Genomic DNA, 19,222 nt, shown 5'->3' with positions numbered 1-19,222 from the left:
ATTAAGTAATCTTGAAATCAAATTTGTAGTTCGTATTCGATACTGTATTTTCCATATATTATATAAAGATAATGTAAGTGTAATTAATAATAAAAATTATAACTAGAACTGTATAAGGTAATGTAATTTCTATAAATGATTCTTTATTATAAGTAACAAATATTAAGCTTAATTATTTTAATTATTTAGAATTGTTTATGTTGTAATTAATTTTTTATAAATGTTGAGTATAGAACAATTTAATAAGTATTTTGTTATATAAATTGTAAAATTTCAATAAAAATGTAGATATACATTTTCTTTTTATATAATTTTACAGGGACATACAACTTAAAAATGTTCTCTAATCGTATAACAAAAATTATGCGATTTGCTGTACAGCAGCAACAGCAACAACAACAACAACGTAATATGGCAACTCTTAAAGCCATCTCCATAAGATTAAAATCTGTAAAAAATATTCAAAAAATCACACAATCAATGAAAATGGTATCTGCTGCTAAATATAATAGAGCAGAGAGGGACTTAAGACAAGCTAGACCTCTTGGTGTTGGTACAAAGACATTTTATGAACAAGCTGAGATTCAGTCACCACCAGAAGATGAGAAAAAACTTGTAATAGCAGTAACAAGTGATCGTGGATTGTGTGGTGCTGTACACACTGGAGTTTCTCGTAATATTAGAGATACTCTTTTAGCAGATCCTAAAGAATGTAAAAATACAAAGATCATATGTATTGGTGAGAAATCACGAGCAATTTTATCACGTTTATTTGCTAATAATATACTATTTGTTGCATCTGAAGTTGGTCGTAAACCACCCACATTTAACGATGCTGCTAAAGTGGCAATTGAAATCATGAACAGCGGGTATGTTTATTTCATTAAATATGGAACATATTACTATAAAGTATCAGTTTATGTTTCTGTTTTATGTAGATATAATAAATTCAATATTCGTGTTTATAGGTACAGTTTTGGTTCGGGCCGTATTGTATACAATCGATTTAAATCTGTGGTATCATATGCTGTTGATCAGTTGCCTCTTTTTGATAAAAATGCAGTAGTTAATGCACCAAAATTGTCTATATATGACTCCTTAGATGAAAATGTAATTCAAAGTTATTTAGAATTTTCTTTAGCTTCTTTATTATTTTATTCTATGAAAGAAGGTGCCTGTAGTGAACAATCAAGTCGTATGACTGCCATGGATAATGCTAGCAAAAATGCAGGAGAGATGATAGATAAATTAACTTTGACATTTAATCGTACTCGACAAGCTGTAATTACTAGAGAATTGATTGAAATTATTTCTGGTGCTGCTGCTTTAGACTAAAAAGATATACAACATATATTAAAACATTAATACATCATAGTGTTGGAAAGTAGATCATAAAAACATTGTCAATTAAAAACTGACTATCTTGTTTTCTGTAAAGAAAATTTCAGCTCAATTTTCCGACGTTATTACGAGTAATAAAGTATTTGAAAATACAACACTATTTATGAACCCATCAAGGAAATGAACTATTAAAAAGTGTTCACTGAAATACTTCATTTGTTATAATTATAATTAAAACTATCAAATAAACTAATAATTCTATTTATTTTTGCATCAATCAATGTAATAAAGTTGTATAGATAAGTATATGTTAAATATTTACACATTAAGAAATTAGTATATGTTTAATTATATTTTATTATCAGTATTGTCATTTATTGTAGAAAATATTATTATTGCTTTATAATTTTTTATCTATTTTATAAGAAGCTTATTACAAGAATTTCTTTTATATTTTATAAACTATAATTAAAAAAAGAAAAGTATAATTTACAATGTAAATTTGAAGTATGATCAAAAGTTTTAGAAAATTCTTGTTACATTATAAATTTATGTATTCATAATTAATATATTATTTATATTAATATTTCTATTAATTGTAATATAATCCTATTTCATATAATAATTTTTTTTACTAATGTATTAATTTTGATAATGAAAATTATTTAAAACTCGAACAAAATATGATACGTTGAGGAACACGAAATTACGACATATAAAGAACACCACGTGTATTTTTCTCATCTCCAAAAGTAACCTCACTCTAATAACAAATACTGAATAATGGAAGAAAATCGAAAATCTTGTGTTATTCTTGAAGAATATGGTATACCAAATGTAAGGATGTAAAATAATATTCAATATATCTATTAATTTTAAATAATATTATAGTAAATAATATTAGTTACAAGTAATTAAAACGAATAACTGCTAATGATTACGTTTATATTTTAGGCTTCTGAGTATACACATTATCAACCACAACATAATTGGAATTTGCATAATTTTAAACAAGTATTGTCTATTCTTGATACAAAATATTTAATTTCCTCCTTTTTCGTTTAATTTATTATTTATTTTTAGGAGTTCAAAATACAAGTTATGAGAGAATCTGAAGATGAACGAGAGTTAGAATTTGATTTAATAGGTTATCCTGTTGTCTTTGCTAATGCATTTCGCAGAGTTCTTTTAAGTGAAGTACCAACCATGGCTATAGAAAAAGTTTATATTGTAAATAATACAAGTTTGTTTCAAGATGAAATATTAGCTCATAGGTAACTTTTTATATTAAAAAATTCTCACTGCCATTTTTGATTTAAAAATAATATATATTGGTATTAAAGGTTGGGTTTAATACCACTTCAAGCTGATCCAAGATTATTTGAGTATCCTTCCACTGCTGCTAAAGATGAAGATGAAGTTAGTGATCAAGATACATTAAGATATGAACTTAAAGTATCATGTACATGGAATCCTCAAGTACCTAAAGATTCACGAAGAACAAATGATATGTATAGAAATTGCAATGGTACATAAATATCTAATAAGGATTAAAAAGGTTATAAAAATTGAAAAACACGAATAATTTTATTTATAGTGTATAGTAGAGATATTAAATGGGTTCCTATTGGACGTCAAGCAGAATTATATCCTCGAGGAGCAGAGCAATTAGGTGTTTTGGAAAATGATATCTTAATATGTAAAATGCGCCCTGGCCAAGAAATTCATGCTTTTATGCATGCAGTTAAAGGAATTGGGAAAGATCATGCTAAATTTTCTCCTGTAGGTAAGATAATTATTAATATTTAAGTATACATATCCTATTAATTTTATAACATGAATTTAATAGTTTAGTGTAAATAGTTTTGATAATGAAATATATTCTTAATAAATTACAAATATCTCAATATTTATTTATTAAATTTTGTATTTATTTTTCATTTAGCTACAGCATCATACAGACTGTTACCTGATATACAATTAATAAAACCTGTTATGGGAGAAATGGCAGATCGTTTAAAAAGTTGTTTTAGTATTGGTGTCATAGAAATAATTGAAAATAAGCCAGGTGATCCAGATTCTCGTGAAGCAAGGGTTAAAAATCCTCGCTACGACAGCTGTTCTAGAAATGTGTTTCAACATGAAGATCTTAAAGGATGTGTAAGATTAAGTAGAGTTCGAAATTACATTATTTGTAAGTTTAAATAACATATTTACAAAATTGTTTATTTAAAGATGTATATTTTAATATTTTTTTTTTTTATAGTTACTATTGAATCAGTGGGAACACTGTCACCATCTGTACTGTTTGTAGAAGCCATTAAAATACTTAAGGGAAAGTGTAAAACATTTTTAGAAGAACTTGAAAATATTGGAAAGTGACTAAAAGTATTATTTTTAATAATAGTAAATAAAAATATTTTAATTTTTTAATGTTGAATTATTTATTAAAATTTTAATTGAAATGTAAAACCTAGACATATTTAATAAAAATTATAAAAAAGTATTACTGTAGATACTACATATAAAAGAATATAAAAATTATATATCATTTATATTTGTCACATTTTTTACACTTCAACAATATATAATGAAGCCATATTATATACAACTATTTTTACCAATCACCTATTCACATTTAAGGTTATTAATTGTTCTTAATTTAAATAATTTACTATTTCATGATAATTATCACACACTTACTACATATATGATTTATAAATATTGTAATTCATTAAAGGTTATAAATAACGTCCCTATTCTTTATTATGTTTATATGAAGAATATTGAAAATATTTTTAACGATATGTTATTAGCAATGAACATATCAATGAAGTTTAATCTTATCTACATTGGGTATTTTTTGTTTCTATAATAGAATGAAATTCATATTGGAAATTGTATGATATGAAACAATGTTAAAGTATTCACTTCCATGTTTATTGCGATGTGACACTGAATTTCTTGTATTGGACAGAAATTATTACATCATAAACAACATTTATTCTGTAGTATTGTTCTAGTTTCTATTCTGAATAATTCTGGATAATGGGACTAAAAATTTTTCGATGGAAAATATTATTGATTATTGTATCAGTTCTACTTCTATGGCAATCTTCAAAAGTATGGTTGAGTTTCACGCACGACAAATCAGGCATAGAAGGTAAAAATATATATGCTCATGTAAATATTATAAAAAGTGGAATAATTTATACTTTTTAGGATATTTTCATTTAAATTTAAATAATTTCATATTTCCTTTTACCGTAAATTTGTTTATTGTATAAATACATAGTGTTCACATTAAATAAATAATTAATCAGCATGCAATATTCTTATTGATATAATTAGTAACTATGTAAGTAATTTTATAATTAATGACTTATTTAGTACATCCATTGAAATAAATTGTTTAAAAACTTGCTATCAATATAGCTATGTAAATGTAATTATTTAATATTATATTAATGCGAAATAGTACATAAAATATTAGTAATTTTCTGTCAGTGGTTTAAATAACAATTTTTATTTACAACTATATAATTTTTTTCGATTTTCTTGGACATTTGCTAAGTTTTGTATAGCACAGCTTCAGGACAAGCAGCTAATAACATTAAGCCAGAAAGATGATGAAATTAAGGAAAAGGTGCACATAGCTGTATATTATGAGGCATTATGTTCAGATTCACGCAGTTTCTTCATAAAACAGCTGTTACCAATGTATCAAAAAATTCCAGATAATGTACAAATGGAGTTTATACCATATGGAAAAGCTATGGTAAGATATTTTACCATTTTCATCTTTTAGAAAAAAGGAAAAGCTTAAGAACAATATATTTTATTAATACTTTTCTATTACGAAGTATTGATTGCTTTTCAATTTAAAAATTGTTTATTATTTTGTGCACATTTTATATATATTAATTTAACAGACAACATGCATAATAAAGTATTTTTATCATATTATAATGTATGACTTTTTTTAATTGATCATAATATTGATTTTTGTATCATAATTTATAAAATACATGCTCATAAAGAATACATAATGTACAGTTAGAAACAATAATTAAGATGTAAACGAGTAAAACATTTTTTTTATCTTAGTTAATATCTGCTTGTTATAAAATATCCTTTCTTAATAGTATATATTGAAATATTTTTTAGTTAAACAAGTTTTATGAATTTAGAGATAAATGTAACGAAGTTTAAATTTTCAGAGTTATTTAATTAGGTTTATCAAATTTTTACAGACTATGAAAACAGAGAATGGCTATGAATTTATGTGCCAACATGGACATATTGAATGTGGAGCAAATATTATTCATGCTTGTTCCATAGATATCTTAAAGAATTCTTCCATTCAATTAAGATATTTATCTTGTATGATTAAAAATAACATAGTACCAGTGAATATCATGGAAGTTTGTGCAAAAGAAATGAACATAGATTATAATCCTATTTTTAAGTGTTTCATTGAAAAAAAAGGCAAAGAACTTTTGGCTAAATATGGAGAATTAACAAATGCTTTAACACCAAAAATTTCTTTCATACCAACCGTTGTATTAAATGGGGTAAGTCTGTGAACGCACAAAATTAAACACAAAACAATCTATTTAAAACAAAATAAATATATATAAATTTATATTGATATAATATTTATTAATTATAATATATATGGATGTGCTCCACTTTTACATACATACATACAAATATATATGTAAACAGACATATGAATTTACAGAGTTCTGAGAAACAGGCAAGGATATTAAAAAATTTACTGCAAGAAGTGTGCCTACATTTCAAAATTATGCCAGAAGGTTGTATATTGTAAAAATATATGAACTATTTATGGAACATATCTTCTTTACAAATTTGCATGAAATATAATATCTTTTACACAAAGTCTTATGTACTTAATGAATTTTAATATTTAAGAAAACAACTTAGCAATTTTTCTTTTGTAACAAGAAAGAACGAAATTAAAAAATTTAGTTCAATTAATTAAGTGGATTAAATAAGAGGACGTGTTAGATATTAATATATAACTATAAATATAATATAACATAAATTATAGAAGCATTAATTATGTAAAAAATTTGTTTAATCATTGTTATTATATGGTATAACACTTATAGTATTATTATCTAAAGCTTTTAAAATGGAAAATTATTAGCGCCTAAAATCCACTTCTTTTATAGTTAATATTAAACTAAAATACTTTTTTTGTATTATTTATATAAATGATAGATATGCTAGAAATTTGTTCAAGATATTTATATTAATCATTAATATTAGTAATATTTAACTTCTCAAATATAATGCATTTTACATCGTAATATTCAACTTAAATAATAAATTAAAATAAAAATTCCATATAATATAATAATATCTAACAAAAATTAATTTTAATAAATTAAGAAACTTATTATTCTTGTATTAAAAATAGTAATAGTTAATTGGTTTTGTAATGTATGGGAACAATTTATTAACTAAATATCAACACTTTATACAAACTGTGTCGCTTTGTCATGCATGATAAGTGAAGTAATGCCTTTGATATGATGGAAAATATCGCACATCAAATGGAAACAAATATATATCTCATATACAGGAGAAAGAAACGTGTAGCGAACTTTTTAGCCGAATGAATAATTACATTTATTGAAATTATTTTTCAAAGATAAACATCAAAAATAAATAACTTCTTATTCACGTCACGACGGAGTTCTATAAATATTGTATTTTAATATTTTATATAGTTTCGAAGAAAAGATTAAGAACAAGAGTGACTGGAATAGAATTTTTACTAATTTATTTACGAGGAACAAATGTCTTGAAAAAATGGTCTCTAAAGAAACGAGAACACGATTGTGTGATAGATCAGAATTTAACTATTTTCGGGATACAATACTGATTTTTTTTTTTAACTTATTACCGGTTCTTAGCGCTCGCTGTAAAGAACTTCCGTAAAATTATAGTTTAGACTATGTATAACTTGCGACACGAATATAAAATTAATATTAAATATTGGAATATATTATTTTAACTTAGACTTAAACACTAACCGTCAATGATCGATAAAACGAGCAATAACTTTGTTTAAGCATTTAAATAGGGATGTTCTTTGAGTAAATTCTATATCACCATTTACAAAAAGGCTGTCATGATTTCTCTTTCCTTTTTTTTTTTTCTTCTTTTTTTCTTGCATCTTTACAAAGTGAGAACATTTTTGTCATAAACCGCTAAATTTTAACTTTATGTTCACAATAACGATAACAGCTATCAGAACGATCGCAAGTGAAGTAAAATAGTTTTAATAGCTCTTTTTTTTAGCGATTCGTATGCCTTAATAATTCTATGAAAGGCTTTCGAACCAATGAAACTTTGTAGATATGTTAACGCGAATCTTGACAGTGAATTATACACATACATTTTAGTGGCAAACTATTTCTAGATGCCATTGAAAATGTCGATGAAGGTAAGAATGGCTGAAACGAGAGGTCCATTGGTTAATGAAGGAAACGAATTGAGTAGTTGTGACCTAAAAATGAGGATACATTTATTTTGTCTTTTTATGATCAATGCGATCTAGGTCACCAGAAATACAAGTACTTCTCATTTTGTTCACTTCAATATTAAATAATAAAGGACTGTGGAGGAATTCTTTCTTCTTTTCTTCCTTTTTTCATAAATTAGTTTTGTGTGTGTGTGTATGTGTGTGTGTGTTGTATATATAATATATATTACATATATATTACGAATGAACCACCGACACGCATGTGTTTCCACTCTTCGGTGTCTGTTCTTTACTCTTAGTACTTAAGTAACATTATCGTACGAATCGCACAAAATCACACCAGTTTTTCCAGTTGCTCATCTTAAGAGACTGGCACACACTCCTGGGCGAAGGAAAATATAATGCACCGATCACTGTTGTGACTTGACTCCGCTTTTTTTTTTTCTTTTAAATCCCTCATCCCTATTTCTTTGTGATTTCATTTATATTTCAACAAAAGTGGTGTCGACGTTGTATAACGCGCACGCGTTTTAAGGCTTTTTCAGTAGAGATAAGATACAAACGGGAGATTATAATGAAACTGGATACAGAACGCACTTGGTGAAATATGTTTTTGTATGCGTGTGTGTATGTGTATATGTGTGCGCGCGTGTAATGCATATTATGTATTACATAAGTTGTTTGAAGACATAACGAAGTTGAAAAAGCACAGAGAGATTTCACCAAGAGTATTAAGGCTTCGATATAAATAGATTTCATAGATCCTTTGGCTTTATACGAACGTAGGTCAAGATAACACGCATTTTTAAGCTTTTTGAGAATTCACCATTTTTTCTTCTAATTCTTACATTCTTTTTCTTTGATAATATTATTTCATTATGAGAAGAATTAGATTACTCATCATAGCACAATAAAGAATTCAGTACGTACAAAATCATTGATAAGCCAAAGGTTGAAGCCATTATTTTCCTAACTGTGGAAAACTATACCTAATTCAAATTTTCTTTGGCAAAATAAAACAAACGCGTAACATGTACGTTACTGATAAAATTCTTCGGAACGACAAATGCTGCTTTAACGACATCCGTTATAAGCACCATTTTCTTGATCGAGAAATAAGCGGAATAAACTTCCAATTTATTTCGACCAACAATTGAACTTACACGATGTGTTATAACTTGCAGGTTTTTCCTGTCTTTTAATACTTTCCCTCTCTTCTTTCCACTGATTGGTGATATTTCTCAGTACATTGAAAAGTAGAATTTACAAGGAAAATTTGCATATCAAAGATACGTGCAGAGAAGAAACAGGAAAAGACCAAAAAGAGAGGAAAGTAGAGAAACACTTATTTGCTTTTATCATCAACAAACATGCGCGTCTGCTTTTTATACATACATACGTACATACGTACATACATACATACATACATACATACATACATACATACATACATACATACATACATACATACATACATACATACATACATACATACATACATACATACCTACATACCTACATACCTACATACCTACATACCTACATACCTACCTACCTACCTACCTACCCACACACATACATACATACACACACGCGCGCGCGCGCACGCACACATATACACACACGCACGCACGCACACAAACACATATATATACGTACACACATATATATATATCTAACATTTTTTAACTATATATATTTTTTTATACGGAAATAAATCATCTTTTATGTATAGTTGTATTTATGTGTATGCTGTATATTTTTTTGTATTCGTATATGTGTGCGTGTAATATGTATTTTTATGTTCATGTTGTGTGTAATTAAGTAATTTGTGTATTTAGAGATAATGATTTTTAGTGGTATAACTCTTTAATTAAACAATTGCCCTGTATTACTTATCGTTAATGATGATTAACGCGTGATGGACGTTGACTTTACGCGTTTTATAGACATCTTTGCATCCAGATATAAGATTTTTTCACTTTCTGGTCGATTCGCTTTTTGTTAACATTATATTTTTCTTTATTTCTTGATTTATTTTTATACGTCAACACCACTCCAAGTTGCAAGTTTTTCCATTACACAGGTTGCATTCACTTTGATGTCATCATTGTGACAAATTCTAAAAAAAATAAAATGACAATCATTGTATATATGTAATTTAAACTTAGAAATTACATAAATATTCTCAGAATTTTATAATACATTAACAGTTATTATGAATCTACAATTTGTATAAAAAGGATTTTGGTACAACCTTCATAGTTAACTTGGCCGTCACCATCAATATCAGCCTCTCGAATCATTTCGTCTACTTCCTCATCAGTAAGTTTCTCGCCAAGATTTGTCATAACATGTCTGAGTTCCGCTGCAGATATAAAACCATTTCCATCCTTATCAAATACTCTGAAGGCCTCCCTAATTTCCTCTTCACTATCAGTATCCTTCATTTTACGAGCCATCATAGTTAAAAACTCCGGAAAATCGATTGTGCCATTACCTGGAAATCAAAATATTTTTAGTTTTGATTTTGAAATCAGATTTCTCCCAATCTCCTTAACAATTATATAATGCTAACAATATAAAAAAAATTTATTTTATACATTAATTTTATTATGCAAGTATATTAAAGCCAAAACAAATTTGAAAATATTAATATCATATGTAATTTAAATGATTTTTAAGGAAATTACGTAATAAATAATAATAAACTGTATTATAGATCAATAATAGAATAAGATTAAGATTAAATACCATCTGCATCCACTTCATTGATCATATCCTGAAGCTCAGCTTCTGTAGGATTTTGACCTAGAGATCGCATAACTGTACCCAACTCTTTCGTTGTGATGGTACCATCTCCATCTTTGTCGAATAGTGAAAATGCTTCCTTAAATTCTGCAATTTGCTCTTCCGTGAGTTGATCAGCCTTTAAATAAAAAATAAAACTATGATTTTATATGCACACATACGTGTGGGATATTGTTTAAAAAAACCTATAAAAATAAGTACAAACTTTTTTTTAATAAGTCATACGAAGATTATTGATCTGCAAGTTTTATTACAACATAATTTTCTATTAATTATAATATTCTCTTTTAGTCAGTAACTAAAGTAGTCAATGCACATGTTTAAAGTAACAATATCTTTTTTTTAAATAAAATATATTCAAATTTGTATTATACTCTGAAAAAGGAATGCCATGGAGATATAAAATATCCTATTATTATTATACTTGCTATATATACTGAATTAATAAAACAATAGTTTAGGTTTATCTGCATTACAACACATAAAACCAGATAAATTTTGTGTGCTAGGAAACTATAAAAAATTCAATTTCATGGTGCCTCATATTTTGTGTATTCTACCTATAAAAATTGAATTAATTTTATTATAATCAAATCCTAAATAAAATGGTAAATTAAATATCTTGTATTTTTATAAATAAATATGAACAGAAATCATACAGTAATTAATATAAAAAGCTGTTTTAAATAAAAGTATGACTTCTAGAATAAAACACTACAATATAGGTCAGCTGTATATATGTAATATGTACTGCATACTATGCTTTCTTCTATATACTTCATATAAAAATATCCATTGGGCATTTAGGTCTATATTAAAAACAAATGTCATATATGTATGAAATAATAATCTAATATTCAATATTTTTTACTGTTCATTAAATTGAAAGTATACATATTAGAATTTTATCTCATAGATATTCTGTAACAATGTAAATAATAATTTACATTTCACCAAAAGAAAATTCATTTTATACACGATGAAAAATTTATTTATAAAAATTTAACATTTATGATGAGTGAATATATATTTTAGGTTATGCGGTAAAAGAATCGGTGGATATCTATCATAAAATTAATCAAAATATTAGATGTTATACATTGCTTATTTTTATATAATTAAATTTTTTTAAATAAGATTATATAATTACAAAATATAAAAAAAAAGTTTACAGCGCATCGCAATTTTAATAATGTTTATAATCCAATATATGAAAAAAATATAAGCTTTAATATATTCTGATTTTCATTAAAAAAAAAAAAAAAAATTGAATATTTATGAAAACTAATTAAAAAATAAGTGCAAAAACATAAAGAGTAGAGGAAATTGGCGCAACATGCTAAATGAAAGAAACATTAAACATCCGAAAAAAAATTATTAAAGTAAAAGAAAATGTACAAAATCATTTTGTTTCATTGTATACTTTAATTCGAAGAAAATTTTATTAACAAATTGCATGATAGATATAAAATAGAAATAGAATAATACTTAGAATTTGTACTTCAAAACATTAAATATAAAAACAAAGACTGAATTTCACATATACAATGCTATTATTAACCTTATGATTATATTTTGTATATTATGAGCATTTTTCTGAATTTTATATGAAACTTCAATTTTTTGGATGTATAAAAGTTAAAATTTAGTAATTGAATTTAACACTAGTAATTCGACACAAATCCGAATTTCTACGATATACAAAGAGAAATATCATACTAATTATCTCACAAAACACTTGATAATGTAAAGATAAGGCATTTTAAGTCGATAAAACTCGTAAATTTACAATTTCAAAGAAACCTTTTCGCGTTCAATATTTAACTTATCGTTACATGTTACATCGATATTTGACACTACGTATTATGTACAACGTTAGCTTTCGAAAGTTTTCATCGTACTGCTTATCATAACGTAACTCTCGATAGTCAATAGGAAGATTTAGTTTTTCTTCCAGATCGTTCGATGTTTTCGCGAGTTTTATCGACGGAGTTTCACGATTTGTAACATCTTCAAAGAAACTAAGTAAAACGTATGAAGCCATCAAAGTAGAATTGGATCGATAGTAGGTCCATCTCCGCATACCGGCCATTGCGAATGTAATATTGTAATAGTGCGTAGGTAAAAAGATACATGAGATAAGATAGAAAATGACATAGGCTTGAAAATCGGATTTTTTTAATCGAAGCAAAAATATGAACAAAAGGTTTTACAGTTAATGCGTATCGGTCGGTTGCACGTGCACTCGGCGCGTCAATGCGGCAAACGAAAACTAAGGCGAGGGTGAGGGCGAGGGGCTGCTCGACGACGTCTGCATAGGTATACGAACCAGGAAAGAGAATATTGGACTTACCATTTTGGCTCGTTTTTACAGCTGGATACGCTCGACGATTTCAAATATAGTTTAGGCACTAAACACAAAGGATACTATTCACAATCTTTCCGGCCAACGTGGAAAGAAAATTTGTGTGCACGAAAGCACGGACAGACACGCAATACGACACAGCCGATGAGAAACGCACTCGGAACAGCAATGGAGTCCACCGTTCTCTCTCGGTGTACGAGCCTCTCTGCCGCTTGCTTGGTCAGGTATCACTACGCCGCCCCTAACGGGCTACACAACGGCGTCTCGTGATTGGTCGACAGTCTAGACGGGGGTTAAGGGGAGTTCACGCGACGATGCGCCGCGCCGTTTCCTACGCGATTGACAGATAGTTCCGTGCGGCTTCTCCTTTGCGAAAACCCTGAAAAAACGACTAGTTTTTAATTGGACAAATGGGAAGAAGTAGGAACGACGCGACGTCCAACGTACAGAATGGTCGTCATGGACAATCGTGCAAATCCGCTTTACATGCGGGGTGGGTGCGGTCGTGTTTACAGGACAAGTCCGGGCGAACTAACCAGGCTTGTGATTGGCCGATGCGCACCTGCAATGCGTCAGGCAGCCGCGCGGACTGTGCCGCCGCCGGCTACCGGGTCAAAGCCGGGCTTCCCTGCGAGAGATGGCTCAAATGCAATGAGCGCGTTTTTCGGGTGCGTTTAGCCCTACACCTCTCTCTTTTGCTGTCTTTTCTTTCTTCTTTTTTACCTCTCTTTGTTTACTCTCATCCCCTCTTTAGCTATCTTTGTCTTTACCTTACCCTCGTTTTCTCCTTCCATCTCACCTTTTCTTATGCCTTTCTTTCGTTCTTTCTCCTTTTTTACTTTGCTTCCTTACGATTTTTATTGTTAGTTTACTACTTGTAATTTATGCTTATGACAACAACAGCTATTGTAATAACATTCATTCGCCATTATGATTTTTATGATTTTAATCATTTTCAAACAGGTTTTAATTTAAATCATTTCTAGAATAGCAAAAAGTCCATACTTAAATAATATTGGTCGGATAGAAAGCAGGTTTAGAATATATGCAAGTATTACTCTTTCGATTCCGTTTCCTACTTCGCCCTGCAGATGATATTAGGTCATCACAGGTTAATACTCATGGTCTACACGAAACGTTTTAAAATGCTTAAAGCATTCTAAGAACGATGCCGGTTAACGAATAACTGAATCATGAATCCATAGTGTGCAAGAAGAATGAAATGGAAACGATACTTTTGTTCAATTAAACCCCTTTTTGTTCTAAACCGTTGCATTTTTCGTTCATTTGAATATGATACACTTAATGATACACATAGTTATATCAATTTATATTTATACATACTTGTTGATTAAATAAAACGATACAAATTACAATAATTTTTCAACATTATAAACCTTTAACTTTCGCTGTTTTATATAAATATTCTAATTATATTCTACATTATAATTCTACATTATATACTAATTATATTCTACATAAATTTGTTAAATTTTCAGTCAGAAATTTTCGTTTTATTAAAACTTTTACGAAATTGCACAATTTTATTTTCAAGTTTAGTAAAAAGAAAATATTTAGATGGCCTATTTCAGGTAGAGCATCCCTTGCGTTAACCCCAGAAGTGCTAGCGGTTTCAATGTCCTTTCATAGAATCGGTCGATATCTTCTTAAATAAAAATAATACGCGTACATGTTCATTGGATAAAAGAATATAGTGCGATTAGGCGAATGGGCTTTCTACCCAAGAAACTACCATCGGATGTAATATTTAATCGCCTGCGATAGCTTTTAACAGTGTTTTCCATCTTCATTATACTATGTAAAAAATTTAAACATGTCTCATTCGATACACACGTAAAGATTAACGAAGAAAAGAAAGGAAGAAATAAAACAAAGAATACGTAAAAAAATTAACATCCTATTTTTTACATATGTACATATGAATGTGCATAAATTTAATTGAATTGCATAGCATTATATCAACGGATGAATTTAAATCGACGTGATACAATTCGTAGCTTATTATTGATTCATTTATTTGCATTTTCCATTAGATTGATATTACTTAATAATTTTACAGAAAGACTTAACGTGTAACGATATTTTAATTCCGTTTTCAAATCATTTTTCAAACGAATATGAATTTCATGTAAATTTAAATTATCATTTTTCTCAAACCTGATTTGGTATATATTTAATCCAAAAATTGGTAATTTAATTACGATTCAATGCAACTTAAATCCAGCGGAATAAAAGTATGTAAGTAAATTTTCGAATAAAATTTGTATTAATCGTGCTAATCGTACGAATTATGAACATATTAGAAAACTGATGATATAAAATAAAGACTGATCACTTCTTTAAAAGGACAGAAATTCAATCCATAGGATTGTATTGGTTTATTACACTGAATGCGATCATTACATGACGCGCAAGACAAAAATGCGAATGACGAATTCGCAATTCTATGCACGAGGAAAGAAGGAAATGTCCAATAAACTAATTATTGTTGTTACATTTGCAATTAAAAGACCCTAGATAATTGTTAACTTTTCTGGATAAAATTGAGTTACGCTAGTAAATTGTCCTACTAAGAGAATCTGAACTGAGATTCAGACGCAAATTAAATTTTCTAATATTGGATAATTGAAATAAAACATTTTCTTATGTCAGCAGATACAGTTAAACAAAAAACACAAAATAACTAAGTTTTCACACAAAAAATGTATCTTTAAAACTTACGTCAATAAATTCTTTATTCGACACTGATGAATTTTTGTTTGAAATATTTTTTTGTTGAATTATTAAAACTATTTTAAATATTGCTATCAAATAATCCAGATTAATCTGTATATTATATTGTACAAATTAATTTTATCGCGTCATAAAAATGTGATAGAATGCTAAAGAAACACTGTTGGAAATTACAGTCATTTGGAAGTTGTTTCACACGAAGTGTTTGTTATGTAAATTGATCATTTTATGATTGCTGATTACAATCCAAGATTAATATGCAAATAAAACTTTACTTTTTAAAATATTTTTATAATTCACCGTTAATACGAATTAGTAGATATTCTAGATTTAAATTACAATGAACAATGTTATTCTCGAATGCTACACATTTCTCGATGTTTGTTCAAGTATGATACATAAGTAATTTCTGTTTAAAATGTTTAAACTCGGTTACACTTACTGTAAATTTTTAAAACAATTATTTTTTGATTAGAAAAGTTGACAAATTATTTATAATATTTAAAATTATACAAATTCATTGGAAATAAAATAAATTATAATTTACATAATTTCAACGAAATACAATTTTTCGTTATTTTAATTACATATTACGTAGTATGTTATAATGTTACCATGTTATAGCAACCAATGTACAATTATATCAATTACAACCTTATCTATTTTATTGGCAACTTCTTTGCATCTTTAGTCAGAAATTTTTATTTGGCAAACGAAATAATAAAATATATTTCAAGTTTAAAGATGTAATTTCGTTCTAACCCCGAATCATTTTATTTAATATATCATGATTTAAGATAAAATGGATAAAGCAAAAATTTTTAAGTCGTTCACTTTATACATAGCTGCGCGTAGGTATTAATCCTTTAAATCTGCAGCGTGAAACAAATTGCTTCTTGCACATTACAATTTTTGATTTGTTTAAAATTGCGATGACTTAAATATCGATATTCGTAAACTTCATTCGTATCTAATAGATAATTAACAGTTTAGCCGGTGGCCGTGACCGATATGCGGTAACGCCGTCGCACGATGTTCGCGATATCAATAATAAGTGATGAGCATGCGTGCGACAAAAAAGAACGTTCACGTATGTACTTAGCTACCTAACGGAAGTGATGGTTCCTCTACGCCAATTTTTTGAAAGTATATCAAGGTCATTTTAGATTTGTCAAAGGAAACTACGGTACAAAACACATATTGGTAATAAATACGAATGTAACTTGACATGCAAGCGTGTACACGATATTCATTTGAAAAATTCGAAATTTATATTTGTCACAATCTCCTAAAAATTATATAATAGTTTAGATATTTCATATAAACTCTTATTTCCTAATTATATGTAATATTTAGTTAATTACTACAATTTTAATTGAAATTTAAAAAAATTTTTGTACAGGTATTATTTAATATTCTGTAAAAATTTAAAATTTAGAAAATAAGACTATTTAAAAAAATCTGACCATAGAAAAAATTTGGTATATATATATCTTTTTTTATTATATGTAAAAATGTAGTATGTTAGAAAGTGTTGAAATTCCTAACCTACAGTTGTGCCTTCTATGTATTTCGTATTATTACATCTTTGTAATTTTGAAACAGAGCACTTCTGTAATCTTGTATAGGTGTCGTTCGACCAACACAAAAAGAAAAAAAGAGTAAGATGATAATAGTTGGTCGATTGTATTACGCATAGCCGTAAGCTCTGCAGATGCGTGATGCGCTAAACGTGACGCGGTACGACGTTCTGCGGGCTCACTATCTACGAAACGCTGTTTTTGGGCATCGTTACTGAGAAAAATCGATGCCCGACCTGATAGGACGCAGAAAATATGGATTCATGACGCAGTTTCTCAAAGGGCCGGCTTGCTGTTAAGCAAGGTTTTCGAAAAAGTTCTGTGGTTCGGTTGCAATGAGCCTGCGCACCAATAAACGCGCAATGCGACACACGATAGAGTAGGACAGGCAGATTTGTAATTTCGTTAAAAAGAGACGGAATGGGGGATGGAGAAGCGCATAGCAGCGTTCACGATTAACGGTAAGGAAGGGAATTTAATGGGTTCATGGCAAAGTATGTTAATTTTATACCGTACGTTCATTGATGTATCGTTTAATTGGTGTTAATTTAACACGAAATTTGGTATTAAACTTGATACCGCGTTCAATTTGCAAAATGATATAACTTCAAACGGCTTTATATTTGAATATGTATCTGGTGTAGAAAAAAATTGACTTTTTATCATATTTATAGAAATCTAGCGCTTCCTGTGATTATTAGATTAATATCGATTGCACTGTTGAAAAAGTTTCACTTTGATTAATTAATATTACAAATAATATTGGAGTAATTTATATAAATAACCGTCGTAATTATAATACAAAATAAGAAAGGTATAAATTTGTTTTGTATATAAATATTATAAAGTAGATTATTACTTCAGGATATTTTTAAATTAAATTCATAATTTTGGTGCAGTGTTTTTTTTCGTATTTTAATAATATAAAATATGTAATTGACTTTTTAAACAATCACATTTTAGTGATTTTATTGAAAAGTTACATACAGATGTGTTACATTGCGTCATAATATGAATTATATTGTAATATTCTTGTTTTTCCAATATTTTGAATAGATTTTTTCCTATTTCTTATTTATTAAAATTCTTTTGCAATTTTTGATGATAAAAAAAACGTTGATAAAGCAATTCAAATAAATAAAAAATAAGTAGTAAATTAAAAAAGTTAAGAATAATATACAAGCATTAATATTTACAAATAAATATCATTTATGTCCTATAATGTTAACATATTCAATTTTTGAACTTTTTATAATTTTGAGTTATCAAAAATAATAATTTAAAAAATATAAAATTTAATCATTAGTATAAAAATTAGAGAATTTATTTGCATAAATTAATATTCACTGTAAAAATATTTGTCAAATATATGTAAAAGCATAGATACAATTATAATTTGTAAGCTATTTAATACATTTATTTAATATTTTTTGATAAGTACTTATTTTTGAATAATATAATTTAAATAACTTAAACTGCAAACTTTTATTTAAAATTATTTCTAAATTTATTATTGAAAAATAAACAAACATTAATTCACAATAATGTAATTTTTATGAAATATCACTTTTGTTATAAACATTTATTGAACGCTTATGATCTTAAGCATTTGGTTGTAGCTTTCTATATTAAAAATATGATTAAAATGGAAAATGAAAATTGACGTGATAAAAATTTATCATGTTAGATATATGAAAACAATTGATTAGAAATAATAGATTTCTACTTCATAACTATTTCTTTATTAGAATTTTTTTACATTAATTATCAGTAAATTATTTGAACAGTTCTAATACTTTTTAAACAATCTACTTATTTATACAATAATGCAACAGTTTAGAGATAAGCAGG

The 19,222-nt window shown here is 27.5% G+C and overlaps 4 protein-coding genes across 5 annotated transcripts in view; 3 read left to right on the top strand and 1 right to left on the bottom strand.

Moving 5' to 3' along the window:
* The window catches only part of ATPsyngamma (ATP synthase, gamma subunit), a 3,213-nt gene extending 1,699 nt beyond the window's left edge, over positions 1 to 1,514 (top strand). The window contains exons 2-3 of the mRNA XM_017897424.1: positions 320 to 869; positions 969 to 1,514. Coding sequence (XP_017752913.1) covers positions 337 to 869; positions 969 to 1,335 — 900 coding nt within the window. The 5' untranslated portion in view covers positions 320 to 336 and the 3' untranslated portion in view covers positions 1,336 to 1,514. The remainder of the gene's footprint in view (positions 1 to 319; positions 870 to 968) is intronic.
* A 526-nt stretch (positions 1,515 to 2,040) lies between these two features.
* Polr1C (RNA polymerase I and III subunit C) lies at positions 2,041 to 3,723 on the top strand. Of its 2 annotated transcripts, XM_017897448.1 has the most exons (7): positions 2,041 to 2,178; positions 2,296 to 2,355; positions 2,425 to 2,615; positions 2,685 to 2,869; positions 2,939 to 3,127; positions 3,287 to 3,535; positions 3,608 to 3,723. In XM_017897448.1, exons 1-7 carry the CDS (start codon positions 2,125 to 2,127, stop codon positions 3,721 to 3,723), a joined length of 1,044 nt encoding a protein of 347 aa, XP_017752937.1. In that variant the 5' UTR covers positions 2,041 to 2,124. The 2 variants fall into 2 exon arrangements, with proteins under 2 accessions (XP_017752937.1, XP_017752939.1); XM_017897450.1 differs by lacking the exon at positions 2,296 to 2,355.
* Positions 3,724 to 4,303: 580 nt separating this feature from the next.
* Positions 4,304 to 6,175, top strand: LOC108545699 (gamma-interferon-inducible lysosomal thiol reductase). The gene is made up of 4 exons (XM_017897451.1): positions 4,304 to 4,504; positions 4,926 to 5,119; positions 5,595 to 5,915; positions 6,086 to 6,175. Exons 1-4 carry the CDS (start codon positions 4,390 to 4,392, stop codon positions 6,173 to 6,175), a joined length of 720 nt encoding a protein of 239 aa, XP_017752940.1. The 5' UTR covers positions 4,304 to 4,389.
* Positions 6,176 to 9,882: 3,707 nt separating this feature from the next.
* Positions 9,883 to 13,504, bottom strand: LOC108545700 (calmodulin). The gene is made up of 4 exons (XM_017897452.1): positions 13,026 to 13,504; positions 10,616 to 10,790; positions 10,119 to 10,361; positions 9,883 to 9,983 (listed from the first exon to the last, which is right to left on the bottom strand). The coding sequence occupies exons 1-4, from the start codon at positions 13,026 to 13,028 to the stop codon at positions 9,955 to 9,957; spliced, it is 450 nt and encodes a 149-aa protein (XP_017752941.1). The 5' UTR covers positions 13,029 to 13,504; the 3' UTR covers positions 9,883 to 9,954.
* Between the last annotated feature and the right edge of the window lie 5,718 nt (positions 13,505 to 19,222).

This window comes from Eufriesea mexicana, unplaced genomic scaffold (assembly GCF_001483705.2).
Source record: "Eufriesea mexicana isolate 0111107269 unplaced genomic scaffold, ASM148370v2 scaffold492, whole genome shotgun sequence".
Classification (NCBI taxonomy): Eukaryota; Metazoa; Arthropoda; class Insecta; order Hymenoptera; family Apidae; genus Eufriesea; species Eufriesea mexicana.
This window is presented reverse-complemented; position numbering and strand designations above follow the sequence as displayed.

Bases quoted from the DNA above. Each gene is read 5' to 3' on its own strand.
- LOC108545700 (XM_017897452.1), bottom strand. The intron at 10,362-10,615 runs GTATTTAATCTT...TTTGATTTCCAG, and splicing joins CAATGAAGTGGATGCAGATG to GTAATGGCACAATCGATTTT. The intron at 9,984-10,118 runs GTTGTACCAAAA...TATTTTTTTTAG, and splicing joins CGGCCAAGTTAACTATGAAG to AATTTGTCACAATGATGACA.
- Polr1C (XM_017897448.1), top strand. From the start codon at position 2,125: ATGGAAGAAAATCGAAAATCTTGTGTTATTCTTGAAGAATATGGTATA. The intron at 2,870-2,938 runs GTACATAAATAT...TTTTATTTATAG, and splicing joins TATGTATAGAAATTGCAATG to TGTATAGTAGAGATATTAAA. The intron at 3,536-3,607 runs GTAAGTTTAAAT...TTTTTTTTATAG, and splicing joins AGTTCGAAATTACATTATTT to TTACTATTGAATCAGTGGGA.
- LOC108545699 (XM_017897451.1), top strand. From the start codon at position 4,390: ATGGGACTAAAAATTTTTCGATGGAAAATATTATTGATTATTGTATCA. The intron at 4,505-4,925 runs GTAAAAATATAT...AGTTTTGTATAG, and splicing joins CGACAAATCAGGCATAGAAG to CACAGCTTCAGGACAAGCAG. The intron at 5,120-5,594 runs GTAAGATATTTT...AAATTTTTACAG, and splicing joins TACCATATGGAAAAGCTATG to ACTATGAAAACAGAGAATGG.